Source organism: Eucyclogobius newberryi, unplaced genomic scaffold (assembly GCF_026437365.1).
Source record: "Eucyclogobius newberryi isolate DKJ021-1_F unplaced genomic scaffold, fEucNew1.0.hap1 SCAF_22, whole genome shotgun sequence".
Lineage (NCBI taxonomy): Eukaryota > Metazoa > Chordata > Actinopteri > Gobiiformes > Gobiidae > Eucyclogobius > Eucyclogobius newberryi.
The window spans coordinates 19380712-19396740 of NW_027315857.1; the positions used below are offsets into that span (position 1 = coordinate 19380712).

Consider the following 16029-nt stretch of genomic DNA (forward strand, 5'->3'; position numbering starts at 1 on the left):
TTCTTCATTCATAGCTCAGTTGTAACATGTCAGTAATTAATCCTCTTTGTTCAAGCCAAATAAAAAACGAAACAAATACATAATTTTTGCTCATGGAAGATTTGTCTTTTTTTGTTGAGTTTATTGGATTGTATAACTTATGACATCGGACGTTCCCTCATGGCTCCATCACATTCACCCCTCACTAAGAAATAAACAAATTTGAGGACAAAAAGTACACAAAATATCTAATCATGAGACAGGTACAAATTATTCTTTAAAAAGACTAATCCTCCAGCTGTTCAGGTAATAAAAATTTACAAATGGGAACTGTGTACTACATAAATACACACATGAATTAAGTGTTGTACCATTCCTCCTGAATATCCAAGCTCACATTTTCCAGAGAACGATGAACAAAAACAGAAACAGTCACAAAATGTTAAGATTTTATTTACAAAGTCCTTTGAGTATTTATTTTTGGATTTTCATTTAAGTTACAGAAAAGTAAAAAAAAAAAAAGAATTCACGACAAAAGAGAAAAAGAAAAGCCAGTCAGTGTACAAGTGAACGGATCGACAACCACACAAAAGCATATTCAACAAAATCTTATTTTTTTGCAAAAATATTTATTTTAAAAAGCTCTTGTTTGACGAAAGAGAGTAAGAGAGAAGACTGTTTGCCCTGAGCGCGATCGGCCGTAACTAAATTATGGATAATGAATTTGACTTAATTTAGAGCCAATTGAACGTTTTTTACTATAATTTTCCACACAACTCATCGTCTTCCGTAGAAGGACGTTTACTTTGGAGACGAAGACAGGAGCCACGACAACGAAGCTTAGCGCATTGCTTATAATTAGGACACGTTTAATAAATTGCGTGCTTAAACTAGGACCACTATTGTCTCCCATTTCGGCTGCAGCGCCGCCGTGTATTGTGGAGAGACTCTTTCCGGTGTTGTATAAATGAGGAAACGTGTTCAAATAAAATCGTTAACACTTTAGCCGCCAATAAAAGCCGCTCTGAACATTAAGCTTGTGTCGTTCGTCTCGTCTCCCTCTCCAAAAACAACGCATCTGATAAATGAAAACAATGAATCCTAGACCACTTTTAGTTAAACCAAATACAGGACCACCGCTATAATACGCACAAAATATTACAATCGTTTTGGAATCGTCGTCCTGTTACTTGGTTTTAAGCTGCCAGTAGGGGGAGTAACGAGCACTTAAGCCGGGGGTGTCCAAACTTTTAAAAAACATGGCATTTTTTTCTCCAAAAGTTTGACTGTGCCACTAAATTTGATTCGGTCCAAGATTGTCTTTGTTGAGATCGAGATACAACAGGATTCATTATAAACGTCAGTAAAAAGTCGTACTCGGGGATATTTAAAGGCCAACGTAAATTGTTCTGAGGGCCGCGTTTGGCGCCCGGGGCATAGTTTGGACCCCCCTGGCTTAAGACGATGTGCATTGCCCACGTAGCGCTCGTATAAAGCTAAATTTGGTGTGGTTTTCGCAGTCTGGGAGGTCAAATTTTAAAGTTGGGACACGGCGTGAGACCGGGAAGAGGAGGAAGTGACTTGAGCGCGGGCGGCCATGTTCGGGTGTTTGAGGAGGTCACGTGATGCAGATGGGCGGGGTCACGGGGAGGTCACATGGTTCTAAAATAAAGGGCGGTGTTGTCTTTATTCGTCGAGTTCATCGTCGTCATCGTCCTCGTCTTCCTCCTCCGCTCCGACTCGCTTCCTCTTCTCTCCTTTGGTCGGAGACGAGTCGTCATCTAAGGATTAAAAAAAAATTGATTTAAACAAATTAAAAAAAACTAAATATCTTGCGTTTCTCGTGACGGTCAAACAATGTTTTGCAGTGAGAACAAATTAAATTAAACATAATATGCAATAAATAAAAGATGCAGTAAAGGAAAAGCTTTGTCGAGAGGATTTTTTCGGGCAGGTGCATTAATAAGTGTAAAACTGGGTAGAAGAGTGCGGAAAGACATTCGACACATGGCCAAAGAGCGGCAAAAGTTATTAAAAGGGTAAGAGTAAAGATCATTTCAGATTTGACTCACCATCATCCTCGTCGTCATCGTCATCATCGTCTTCACTGTCGACGTCTCCGTTCACCTCTCCATCCTTTATCAAAAATAATATAATTGTAAACATTGAATTTCAGCAGACAATGGCATCATCTTTTCACCAAGCCCCACGGTAGTATTCTTTTTTTTTTCTTTTTTACTAAACAAAAAACCTTGCTTTTCCAACTGTATTTAATAAAGAAAACATCCTGTAAAAGGTCAAAACAAAGCAGAAAGAGCATTGAGCTCTGGCGCCCCCATCAGGGCAGAAAGTGCACCACAATTCTGTCCCGTTCTCAGTAAAAATGTTCAAACCTCGTCATCGTCGTCGTCATCGTCGTCCTCTTCAGCCACGACCTCTTCATCGTCATCTTCCTCCTCGTCCTCCTCGTCCTCAGACTCTCCCTCTGCAACATCACAAAGAGAAGAAGAGTCAGCTCTGGAATAAAGTCTGAAGAATAAAGTCTAAAAGAATGAAGTGTAAAGTCTGATGAATAAAGTCTAAAAGAATAAAGTCTGTAGAATGAAGTATAAATTCTGAAGAATAAAGGACATCATCATCATGACCTCATGGGCTTTGAAACACCAAAGCAATGGAAGAACTTCTTAAAGAATAAAGTCTGGCGGTAATGGAACACTTGGATGCCAACCGCCATAAAAAACAACAACATAAATTATTTGATTAACTTACAAAAGATCACATTTAAGACATAATATCCAAAAGTACCCTTTGTGCAATAATTAACTTTGCCAACCAGCAATTTCTAAACTGAAGGACGACAGCGTTTGCAGTGTCAGGGAATGACTTATTACTCATTTCCGTACTTACTAAACAAATTCTAATCTTTGCGGCGTATCCTAAAACCGTCAAAACCAGTTTTAGACGGCTTACAGCGATCCAAACTTCATAAGCACATTACACATCACCGTTAGCGACTAGCAGCGCACCGGCATCGTTTTTCAGCTCCAATTATTGTTATTATTAAAACTGTTTCTCGCTGAGCTTAAAGTAAATTCACAGAAACACAAACCAACCAGTCAAACACGGGTAGATTTCAATTTTGGTTCGTAACGCCTTGTGATAGATCTTTGTACAGTAATATTGTATGTAAAAAAACAAATGTAAACGTGAATAAAGTTGAATAGATGCACAACATAAAGATACAAATCACACTCTTCCTTACGACGCACGGGCAAACTGAAAAGTCAACGTGGACACAAATGTAAAGAGACAAAAGCGAAAACAAATTGACACTAAACAGGACAAGATCTTTTCACAGTGAGCAGCAAAAAGGTTCAAGTCCTTCTCTAAACTCACCTTCTTCCTCGTCCTCCACTCCGTCTCCTTCCGAGTCGGACGCTTCGCAGTCGTCGATGTCGTATCCGTCCAGATACGTGAGCTGAGGTAGGAGCTTAAAGATGGACTCTTTGTAATCCGCCAAGTTCGTCACTTCACAGTTAAACAAGTCCAGGCTCTTCAGCTGAGGCAACTTTTTCTAAGAAGGAGAGACAGGGTTTTTTTCTAGATCTAGATAAATGTTGACATTAGGGCCGGGTACTGCAAAGACCGTCGCGATAAGATACATATCCTGATACTTGTATATTCCGATACGATCCCCTTATCACGATGCGTATCCCAGTGCATTTTTGAAAAAAGGATAGAAATTTCATTTTTATCCACAAAGCACTTATTTATAAATCCATTCTGCTCTAATAACTTCATACATCCAACCAACTGATCCAAATAGAGATATATGGAACACATTCTAGAAAAGTATTGCATGTTTGTTTGGCCTGGTCTGAACAGCTGCAGCAGCTTCTTCTGCACAGATCAGCTTCTGATCAGGTCCACAGCTAACACAAAGCAGGTAAAAGGTCTAAACAAAGCAACATATTTAAGTCTAGTTTCATCCATCTGGGGACAAGTTAATGAAAAACTATTTTTTGGATGTTTCAAGGAGTCATTTGTATAAAGAACTTGACGCACCAAACACTCTTAGACCATTTAAAAGTTTGTAAACCTACATTTTAAACTACAGGAAGAAGCAAAAATGAAGTAGATTGAAATTGGGATTAATCAAGACGAGACATTTTTTATAATTTTTGATGAAGGCAAAATCCAGATTTACAAATACAGGTTTACGCTTTTGTTGCATCTACGGATTTATAATGTACCACCACAGATGATTCTTTATAGTGAAGCTCATAGTATTTTTTTCATCCTTGACTAATAAGATAAGATAAGATAAGATATTCCTTTATTGTCCCACATGGGGAAATTTCATTGGTGCAACGCAGGTAATATGTAGTTCTGATACACAGTACGGCCCAATCCATTTGTCACTTTTGAACATTGTAAAGGGTAATAAAGGTAATAAATGATGCATTGTAAAAGTGGTGAATGAACCAAATGAAGTGCTCACCAGTGGCTCCAGAGTGCTGATGTCTTTGAACTTGTTTCCGCTGAGATTCAGATGCGTGAGGCTCACCAGTCGCTCTGCCAGCACCTCCAGCCCCCCAGATATCCTGTTGTCACTCAGCTCTAACTGCAAAACCAAACAACGTGTTAATAAAATAAACTGTTGCGGCTTTCCAGATCGAAGACAGAATGTAAAAGGGTTTGCACCTCATTTAAATGTCAAATTTGTCATGCCACAGAACAGAGTTATTGTAAAAGCAGCTCTTAGGGGTCAAAATAAGACAGCTGGGTGCTGACTAAAACTACTTAAAAGTGAGTTTATCCTCCATGAACAAGGGAATGCACTGATTTGGCCTTTGAAAGTGGCGAAACGCACCAGTAAACTCGTCGTGGTGCATAACTGGGATGCTTTAAATGAGTCAAGAAAGTGAGGAGTGACCGTGGACCGCTGAAAACACGTACATTACATTCATACTGGGCAAGACTAGGGTGAAACGTCTTGCCCTAGGGCACCACAGAGCCACTGCTTCTCCACCGCCATGAAAATAACTATTATTGTTTTAGAGCCATATAAAAAGGCACTTCTATTAAAGCAAGCGGTGTCCACAAGCCAGACGGGACATTTTATGCAACTTAAAAATGGTAATAGTAATGGCTTAAAAGATGAACGGAAAGTAACGGAACAAACCTTTTTAAGTTTTTGGAGTTTCGGGATCTCGGCGACGCTGGTGAGACCGACATTGATGAGGCTGAGGCGCTCCAGGTTTGCGAACTCTTCTGTGATTCCCTCGATCTTTCCTTCGCTCGAGCGACAGTTGTCCAGGACCAGCTCCTTCATCTGAGTAAAAAATAAATAAAAGGTTAACATTTCTAATACCAAAAAGTACAGAACCGTAAAACATGGTGTAAAAAATGTTAAAAAGTGCAAGGCTAGTTAATCTTCCCCCTGCGATTTTCTAAAAAAAAATTACAAAAAATTGACATATATTTTCTGTAATAATAATATATAATGTACGTATATAACAGTTTATTAACATATGTTTTTAAGAATGATAAACGTAATTAAACATTTTACATCATTGAATAAAATATGCTATCATTACCCTATGTAACGTGTGTTTATGATGGGGAGTATTATAAACATATTAACAGTTAATTCAATAGATAAAAAGGCAATTTATTTGGAATTAAAAAGTATAACGTGGTAAATCGTTTCCAAACTACAGCGCTGTTCCGTTCACCTGCTGTTGGTAAACGAACTACATGCGTGTGGCTGCCATTTTAGCCGCTCAGCTAACTCGGATTTACCAGACTTTTGTCCATTTTTTTGACATTTCCGCTCATTTTCACGCGTTTAGTCGACGCGCCAGAGCGAATGTTGCGTCTTCAACAAATTTCGTGAAGACAAATAGTCACGCGAAGCCATAAAGTAAGAAAGTGTAGCATTGTAGCTAACTAGCATGTTGTAGCTACGCGCCTTCGCACTTGGGCTCCGACTAATCTCTGGGTAGTTGCGACAAAAACAGTGTCAAAAATGTATCTTAATTACAGTCACACCAAGAATTTTAAGCCTGTTACTATAAGAAAAATAAAATAATGAAATATTGCACACGCTCAACCAAATCAGATCACATCGTAACAAGTCGTAAAATATAATTAATATATTTGCATTAGAAGTTGTGCGTTTCGATTGGTCGTGTAATTATTTGGTGATTTATTTTCACGTTTTAAGATAAATATTCAATAACAAGCGTAAGAATTTGTGTGGAATAAATAGATGCATTAAAAATTTAACAAGGCGCCAGATATTAGTCGGGCCCGCGAGTCGAATTTTACGCAAGACCTCAAAACAGCTTAGAGCGTTAAAAACTCCACAACTGTCGATTTTAGGCATTAAATTTGATCAAAGGGTGAATGGGTTTGCAAACATTGTGCACCAAAGTGAAGAAATAAAGCTATAATTGAGCTGTGACTTGCAGATATTGAGAAACACAACTGCGCGTAAAACCGTGTTCCGGTGCGTAAAACCCAAATTACTATGTTTTGATCGCAAAAACTGCAAATATTTACTGCATAACACACCACTTTAAGAACAATAGAAGGTATTCTGATCATTTTAACACATTTCAAAGCCTGCAGACATCAGCCATGTGCTCGAAGACTCCTCCTCCGGCAGCACTAGCCGGGTATTTGGATAAACTACGCCGAAAAAAAGAGTGCACGGCAGTGGACACTTACCTCCGAAGGGGACCGGTGCCTCAGCTCCAGCGAGAGCCTCTTTTTCATTTCCATTTTCGGGCTTTTTTTGGTCTTGAGTTCGGGTCGTAATGTATTTCTTCGTGATGCTCTCTTCGGTAATAACACGAGGAGCCGCAGTGAAGGCAGAAGGAGAACAGAGAGGGCTTCCGGCTCCGGCTTCCACAATAAAAGTCTGAGGGCGCGCCGGATCGTACGTTTGTGGGGCTTGTTCTAGAGTGGATATGTATCAAAAAAATCAAAGTTTTTGTTTTGTAAATATACTAAATTAATGTATTTCGTCTATTGTCTGTAATTAAATCAATGGAAAATGTAATTAAAGTGTAGTGTAATAGTACAAAGTATATATTTCGTCATTATCTTCCATATCTAAACATAGCAAACACCAATGAACGTGTTCGAAATATCTGCTTGTCTCGGTGGAGATGTTTATTGCGTTGCCTCGAATGTTCCATAGAGTGGCATTAAGCCTAAACCTCATGTGACACAAAACGCACTTTTAATCCGAAGGTCACGCAGCCCACTTCCGGCCTGGCTTTGTCCGACTTTATTAAACGTTTGTGCTTCGTGTGAAAAATGGGTCAAACCGTTTGATGCTTTCAAAGACCGCGGTATACGGTCAATGTGTGGCCCCTATCTTATTAAAAGATTTGCCAACATGAAAATACAATGTAAGCCTATTCATTTTTTGTATCGCAAATTGTATGTTTTAAGGCGTATTCTTATTTGCTATTTCTGTGCATTTACTAGACAGACAGAACATTAAGTTGTAAATGTGTAAATTCCTATACATGGAAATAAATATTTAGCAACCATACACTAAAGTATATCCTATTTTACTCTCTTGTTTATTTTGGAGCCCAGATGAAATGCAGATAAGTTAAAAACTAAATACGTGCCAAAAAATGTTACATTTTCCGGGAGCACGTGAAGGCAAGATTTGGAGGGAAACTGCGCAGAGTCAAAACAAACATGAGCGCCCCCTGTGGCCCTGTAAATAATCCAATACCGTTAATAGAAATAGCCTAATGAAGTTTGTTTTTTGTTCCGCTTTGGCAAAAACTGGGATGTACATTATTTTTGACGAATAAACAATCCTGAATCGTACACGTTTTAGGAAAAAAGCCAAGTAGGATAAGTGTGCAAAGAGTGTGATAAAAACGTTTTATAATAGGCTATTTGTTGTTTGTAGATAGATCTGTGTTTGAGAAAAAAAAGCTATGATCGATTAGTATATCACTCCTGATGGATAAAAATATTGTAGTATTGTATTTTTAGTTGGTCCAGAAGATGGCACTGTTGATTATTGTTTTACAAACGCACCATTGACGTACTGTGCAAATTATGCAACAATTTAAATGCTGTTTTAATAGTCAGTGCTAGAACTTTAAAGTAACAATTTACAGTAAGTAAAGTCTGAATTATTACATATTTCTTAATGGATGACTACTTCAAGACATTTTGTACCATTTTTGCTGTGTTCACACTCACCTTGGTTTGGTTCTGGTTTGACCCCAGACGGTTTAGTTGGAATGAGCTGGTTAATCCTGTTCTAGTCCTGATCCAGTCCTAGTCTAGTAGTGGTTTGGACCCATGTTTACTCCCATTTTATTGTGAATGGTGAATGCGGCATAAAAAACAACAAAGTGACAGAATCAGGATTACATTGTCATGGTGATATCTTTATTGTCATTACATTGTAGTCATCTTTCACGAGAAGCAGATATACATACAGTGGTCTTATATATCATTGTCCAATACAAGGAGAGCAACAGTTAATATCACAGCTATTCAATGACCACGCCTCAAATACCCGCCCCCAAACATGTGACCCAAGTCTGGCCTGAAGTTCAACCCACAACCCCAGACTGAATTGCTCCACAGAGACACAGGCACGCTTTATAATGCAATTGATTTGGATTTGTAAATGACAAACTCAGTAGAAAGTAATGCAATCTAAATTTGAAAGTTGTAAATGTATGGCCTAAGAATGACTAAGGAACTAAGGTGGATAAAAAACATGTACAATAGTATGCTGGTGTATGAATGAGAGTGGGACAACAGATGAAAAGGAACTCATGGCTAATCCGGCGTGTTTACATCATATTGTTCATTAAAATGTCCTGACGAAATACATTACATTAAAAAAAAGGACTAATCCGGGCCTAGACCTAGTTTTAAACCAAGAATCCCTACACTTTGAGAAAAAAACAAGACTTAATCTAATAATATATGTTAATTCAGAGGCTAATTTAACTGGAATTAAACATAGAAGCTGTTTACAAATTACACTTGCACAAAATTGGATCTTAAATCGGGACTAGAATATTCTAAATTCTAAATCAGGACTTCACTGGATTCAAACCAGGACCAAACTAGGAAATGTCCCCTTAAATTGGAATTGTTTAGGTACAAACGAGGTCTAAACCAGGACTAAAATCAGACATATACGTACAATTCTAAATCATAATAACAGAGCTAAACCGGGACTATAAATCAAGTCATAACCAGGTCTAAAACGGAACTAAACCAAACCAGGACTGCACCAGGACTAAATAATGTCTTGTTTGTGCCGTCTTTGTGGAGCAGAAGTGTCTTTGTAGCAGGTGCCTGGTCAATAAATATGACATGTAAATAAATAATAAATAAATAAATAATACATAAATAATGAAATCTTTACAGATAGTCCGGTGTGTACATTTCCCCCGTACACACACTCGCACAGCTCACAGAACGCACAGGTTCTTACACTGCCACAAGGCGGACAGTAAAGGCAACGCAATACACAGACCACGCCCACTTTACTTTCAAAATACGAGAGATAAATACATTAAACTTGGGCTTGTTTCTGGATAATGCCGCTTACATGTTACAATTTGAAGATATTATATACTTTTTAGCTGTGTTTTAAAGCGCGTTGGATCAAGAATGACTTGTTTTGACAGTTTTTACTAGTTTGATTTATTATTCATTTGGATATCATTAAATTTGTCATGTATTTTTTGTAAATGTGGGTGTGGTCTGGCATTGGTTGTGCTTTGAAAAACGTTAAACGCAATAAATAACACTGTACAAGTCCCTCATTGAGGTTAAGAATATGTGTCGCGCCGAAGAGGGAACGAAAACAAAATGTCCGAACTAAAATCCAGCTTCGGAAAAAGGCGATAAATTAATTTTCAGAAATGTTGTAAAGCACTTTTCCATTTCAAGAAGTCATTTGAAGCACAAACATAGTGGGAGGAAACAGTAACAGGCGTAGTGTAACAAGAGAAGTGTGAAAGAGCCAGAAAGTCCGAGTTTTAGTCTCAAACAAACCCGAAAACAGAGACAGAACGAGCGTCTAATACATGCAGCTTGTCACAAAATAAGAAACATCAAACCGTAAAAAGACTTTGTTGGTTTCGACAGAGGGGATGAAGTCATTTGGCAAAGATAAGATAAGTGAGGTATAGAACACATTATTGTCATTCTTTATTGCGTTGTTATTACTGAATTCATGTAAAAATAGTTTGAGCTTCATGTCCAAGAGGCTGTTGAAATGTAGTATTTTGTAAATAATCTATTCCTAGTAGTAGTAGTAGTAGTAGTAGTAGTAGAAGAAGTAGTAGTAGTAGTAGAAGAAGTAGTTACAACCCAAGAACAACACAAGCTTCTCAATGTAGTAAAAGTAGTTTGTCAGTAGTAGTTACAGTAGCACAAACATTGATCTTACAGCACTATGCAGTACAAACCTTTAACTAATTGAGGCAGTAGAACTAGTAATTGGCCTATTATGTGTACTAATTGCAGTAAAAATACCTTTTTAATTATTCAATAGTTAAAGTTCGCCGTTAGACCATCACAAAGCTCTCTAATGTAGTAGTATAGTAGTACTTCCTAGAACGTTCCGTACATTCCTTCCGGTACAATCTCCTCGTCTTAGTAGTACTAGCAGCAGTATTAGTATAATTTGGGAGACTGCAATAAAAACTGTACTTCAAAGCCATGTAGGGGTTGTGTCCTTGAACTTGTACTGTGAATTGTGCTGCCGTCGGTCAGAGGATTATAAAATTCAAAGTAAAAAAGGCTTGTAGTAGTAGTACTTTCCAAGAACGTATGATTCATTTCTTTGCGTACAAGCTCCTCATCTTAGTAGTGTAATAGTAGTAGTAGTCGCAGTACAATCCCAAAACTTAGCACATCACAAGCTTCTCAATGAAGTAATTAAAGTAAACGTAGAAGTTGCAGTTGGTTAGTAGTACTAGTAGTTACAATGATAGTAGTAAATGTTAATCTTCATCTCCAAAATGTGCTCATTCAACCATCTACGATTAAAATAACTCTTAGGTTTTCTACAAAGTACTGCATTTAATCCTCTTTGAATCACACGGACATAATTTATTGAATAAGTAAAAAATACCATCAGGCTGAGAGAGCTGTGCTAGTATTGTAGTTTTTTGTTTTTTACACGGCTGCTGATATTTAAACTAGGTAATACTTAAGTTGATCGACACTGAATCAATGCATTAATTAGCCACATTTAGCAATGCAGATTCCTGCCAAACCGATGTAAACGTCACCCCTGGAATGCTAAAGACTTTAAAGCTAATACCACACGACTACGGACAGCATTTAGCTCAATTTTGGAGTTTAAACAGTAACAACGTTGAGCTTTCAGAATTGCCTTCAAACATTGTGAGTATGAAGGAAAAAGGTGGGTCAGGCCAATCCCTAAACCGACTGAAAATATGCTAAAGTAAATAATATACTAACAGCTAAATTCAAAAATAGCCTTTCAAAAATAAAGAAAATAATCCATCAGCGACTAGAAATGGCAAGCTAAATGAATTCTCTATGTAAAAGTACTTCTATATCATCTGTTTGCCGTGTTCACACTCACTTAACACATCAAAAATTGGAAAGAATAAATACTAAAATAAATAACAGGACTCAAACTAAGTCGACATCAGGACTAAATCGAGTGTGAACACAGCCTTAGTTATAACGTTCTTTCCCGTAAATATGAAAATAAATGCCTCTCGAGCTCTGCGAAGTTCACATGTGACGCGTTCGACCGTAAATGCACAGCTTTTTGATTCAGATGCGTTTGTTCAAGCGGAAAACGTCCCGGATCGCTCGAGACTTTGTAAAAGTATCGCGAACAAGCACGACGGCAGCTTGACGCGGTGTTTTGTGTGTGTTTTTTTTGTTTCATAGAAGAGAAAGTAGAGAAAGAGTTGGGAAGACTGAGAAAGCTGAACGCACAGAGAGATAAGTGGAAAAGACAGCATTAGAACAGCCTTTAGAGACAAAAACACATCCATATAGTAGAAAATGCACATCAGATTTGTTTTGCCTGTAGATTATTATTGATTGTTTTGTCTTGAATATATTAAGGAGTCAGTTGTGGTCATGCTTTTTGTCTGTATTGAGTTATTCCTAGTTTGGACCTGCTTAGAGGAGCACTGTGTAACTTGTCTGTGACTTATCGCTTTGCCTGGAACGTTCCACAATATAGCATCAAACATATCTATGTCCATGGACGCACAGGCGAAGTTACGGGTCAGCTCTGTGGACCTTTGATTGATTTTGGAACCAGTGTGCCTTGAGATAAAAAAAAAAAAAAAAAGTCCAATGTGTGTTCAACCATGGATTAAAGTAAAAAAAAAAGTCCTGGGCCAACCTCTGATGCATAAACAAAAGATTTTTTTAAAAAAGATTTTAAAGAACAAGATCGTGGCATGGACAATATTTGGTACATTAGACTTGGTACTTAGAACTTTCTGGCGTGATTTGGTCATATTTAAGTTTGCCACGGAATCTTTTCAACCAAAATAGTGTGTTGTGACTGAAAAAAGGTTGAAAAACACAGCTGTAGACAATAAAATAGCTGTAATAGTAAAAAAATAATAACAATATGTGAAAGTTTAAAGCTATTTCAGGCAAAGCAATAACAAGACAGTGTTATTCGGCCAGATGTGGATAAAGGTAGAAACAATTTCAAAAGAAGACGTCATCAGGACAATATTCATGAAACTGAGACATTTTGACTGCACTCAGACACGTTTACTGCTATTAATTTATATTGCTAAATCTTCAGTAGTTACGGGGACAGGCTGCCAAGGCGCCAAAGGTGAGAACAACTCTAAACTGGGCCGTCAGGTAACGAACAGGGTTGCCAGTTCTTCAGAAGGCATATAGTGATATTTTACATAAATAACAACTTTATAACATTAACACCCTGTATTTCAGTCATCAAAGGGTCTAATAATGTACAAAATTACTGGAAAAAAGGCTAAAAGTAGCTCTTTTTAAGACGTGATCAGGAGCAAGCCCAAAAAATTGCAATAAGCGTCTCTCAAAATATGCAAGCGACTCTCCAAAAAAGAAACTTAAAATCGCTGTAAATAAGTAAACTTGGCAACTACGGTAAAAACATCAGTATTTCAGTTTCAGGCTTCAACACCTCTCCTGGGGCAGGGCCGATTCAGCTCAGGGCTGTTTACATTTCTAGTCTGGTACCTTTAGGTTGAAAAGGTCAAAACCTAAATGTATAAATATATTATCCAGATGACAACCTTCAAAACTGAATCTACAGCAAATCAATGACAGTTACACAGTGCACCTTCTGGACATGGTTGGGTCCCACGTGAGGCCTGCTTTAGCCCTTGGTTCAGAAAGTGGCCATTAACTGCTCTAACCTCAGAGAATCTCCCTCGTTACTGTGGCTCTTAAGCTGCTGCAGAGAAGAAAAGACACAAAGAGGACGACATCGCGGAAAAGGCTGTCAGGCAGGAACTTGTGCTGGCTTCGTCTTTGAAATTCCGAGTAAAACATCTGAAAAAACGCACGTAGACGGACACATACGGTACATGCACGTACGACCACACCGTGCCCTTTTTCGGAGAGTCTGAAAACCTCCGGCGTCTCCCCAAAGCCGTCCACACAGCGTAACATCCTCTTCCCTTTGAAATAATCCACTTTTCACACCACTCCGACCTCCTCCTCCATCTCGGGATCTCCCGCGGATCCATGGCGGCCATTTTGTGCCAAAGTGGGATCGCACAAAAACACAGAAGTTGACGCAGAGGGGTAAAGAGACAGAGAGAGAGAAGAGAAAGAGGGCGTGGCAGGTGTAGTTCGCGGTCTTCGTCTTGGTTTTTTGGGCGTACCGGAAAAAGTAGCGGTGTCATTGGTTGGTTTAGTGCGGCAGCGGGACGAGGATGTCCACGTAGTTGATGGGGAAGAAGCCCGACTGGCCGTGGATCATGCCCTCGTACCAGTTCTCGTCGATCTGGTTGGTCAGAGTGATGACGTCGCCCTCCTTGAAGCCCAGCTCGCCCTCGTTCTCGGGCTCGAAGTCGTACAGCGCTCGGCAGCACGGCTGGTCCATCGGGGCTGAGCAACAGAGCAGGGTTTGAGCGTTATGAGTGATACAGTGTACAGAAGCTTTCAAACTTGTTTACAATGTAGGGGCGCAACGATTACTCTGAATACCGTATTTTCTGGACTATAAGTCGCACCCAAAAAGCAAAATAGAGAAGGAAAAAACATATACAAATTGCACTGGAGTATGAAATGCAGTTGCAAGTGTGAAGATAACAAATAATATCACATATAAGTCGCTCCGGAGTATATGTATATAAGTATAAATATAAGTATAAGTTGCACCCCGGCCAAAACTATGAAAAAAGGTGTGACTTATAGTCCGGAAAATACGGTAATTGTGAGAAAGTAATCGTAATCACATCATAATTTTATCATTATCTGGATAGTACAGCCTCTAAAACACATGCAATGAGACCTTTCTTTTACAAAAAACAGCAGCGTTATTAAATCAATATAAATACAAATAAACTACAGGTACTTCTGATTTGTATCAATAAAACACAAATATCATCTAGAAGCCATTTCAGTCACCATATTTCCAGCTTTATCTACTTCAAAATGCATTAAAAACTTCAGTGTACAATATAAATAATCGTTTGACTAATCGACAAGTCAAAATAATAATTTATGACTATTTAACTACCGTATTTTCCGGAGTATAAGTTGCACCAGCCAAAAAATGCACAATAGAAAAGAAAAAAACATATATAAGTTGCACTGGAGTATGAAATGCGGTTGCAAGTGTGAAAATGACAAATAATATCACATATAAGTCGCTCCGGAGTGTAAGTATATAAGTATAAATATAAGTATAAGTGACACCCCAGCCAAAACTATGAAAAAAATACGGTACTAAAAGAAAAACACTAAAATTGTAACAAGAAACACGTTCAATTTCAATACAAATGAGTATCAATTATGAGATTTAAAATGATTTATGAACTTTAGTTTGGGTGTTGATGTTATTGTAACCTTCATCATATTTCTATCCAAACATATTCACACAGGAACAATCTGTTAATCTAGTGAGTCCATGTCTTTGAATTACGAGACTGACAAAAATAAAATGTGAAAATATATTATTGTTCAATATTGGTTTGAATCCAAATGAGCTCGACGTAATTTGTCTTTGTGTTAAAACATTTAAATACTTTTGTGTGTCTTTTGTGACGATAACGCCGACGTGTCTCCAGGAAGTTCTCTGCTGAATGAGCATTTGTTTGAAGTCTGTCCTCGGGTGCTAAAGTGGATTAGCACATGGGTGTGAGCAGCCGTCGCTCTGCTTTTATTATGTATGAAGCCTCGTAATTCTGCAGTGAAATACTCTACTGGAAGCTGTGTCGGGCTGTGTTTGGTTCACGTTTCTGGTGACAAAGAATACACTTATTTTTCTCTCAAAACTCTCAACAATTCAATATTATGTATTTTCAACAATTATCATTTGAAAAACGTCTTACACGTCGATGTACCTTGAGTTTGGTTTATTTTAAAGACATGTAAGTAAGGATTAAACAACAGGGAGTTGTGCGTAAAACCTATTTATAAAGCGAACACTTCACGCACAAGGTTTTTGTTTGAAAATCGATTCTGGAAACGTATATCAATGAAATGTCTTTTTATTTATTTCATCTTTCCCCCCTTTTTTCTGATGCCACTCCTTTATTCCCTTATTCTCAACTTTTGCTCCTAAAACTTAAGCCTCACCAAGTCTAGCACGCTCTTGAGTTTTTTTTAATTTAATACTATTTTATTATCTTAAATCATTTTTATTTTTTTTCTTAATGTTTTTTTTTTTTTTTGAATGTTTTTTTACCCCTCTTCTGGTGTAATAATTGTTGTTGAGTTTGTGTGTGTTTTATGTTTTGATGAAAAATAAAATAGTAAAAAAAGAAAATTGATTCTGTTTTAAACTGTCCGTTGTCTTGGAGA

At 37.9% G+C, this 16029-nt stretch overlaps 3 protein-coding genes across 4 annotated transcripts in view; 1 reads left to right on the plus strand and 2 right to left on the minus strand.

The window, feature by feature from the left end:
* Positions 1-16029, plus strand: part of col4a5 (collagen, type IV, alpha 5 (Alport syndrome)) — a 362461-nt gene that overhangs the window by 80205 nt on the left and 266227 nt on the right. The gene's annotated exons all lie outside the window — the stretch shown is intronic.
* On the minus strand, positions 417-6876 carry LOC140371785 (acidic leucine-rich nuclear phosphoprotein 32 family member D-like). Of its 2 annotated transcripts, none has more exons than XM_072458993.1 (7): positions 6715-6876; positions 5165-5314; positions 4481-4603; positions 3376-3553; positions 2373-2464; positions 2052-2115; positions 417-1760 (listed from the first exon to the last, which is right to left on the minus strand). In XM_072458993.1, exons 1-7 carry the CDS (start codon positions 6766-6768, stop codon positions 1666-1668), a joined length of 756 nt encoding a protein of 251 aa, XP_072315094.1. In that variant the 5' UTR covers positions 6769-6876; the 3' UTR covers positions 417-1665. The 2 variants fall into 2 exon arrangements, with proteins under 2 accessions (XP_072315094.1, XP_072315091.1); XM_072458990.1 differs by having other exon boundaries at positions 417-1755; positions 2041-2115.
* Positions 13839-16029, minus strand: part of LOC140371596 (endophilin-A1-like) — a 29671-nt gene continuing 27480 nt past the window's right edge. The window contains exon 9 of the mRNA XM_072458764.1: positions 13839-14109. Coding sequence (XP_072314865.1) covers positions 13913-14109 — 197 coding nt within the window. The 3' untranslated portion in view covers positions 13839-13912. The remainder of the gene's footprint in view (positions 14110-16029) is intronic.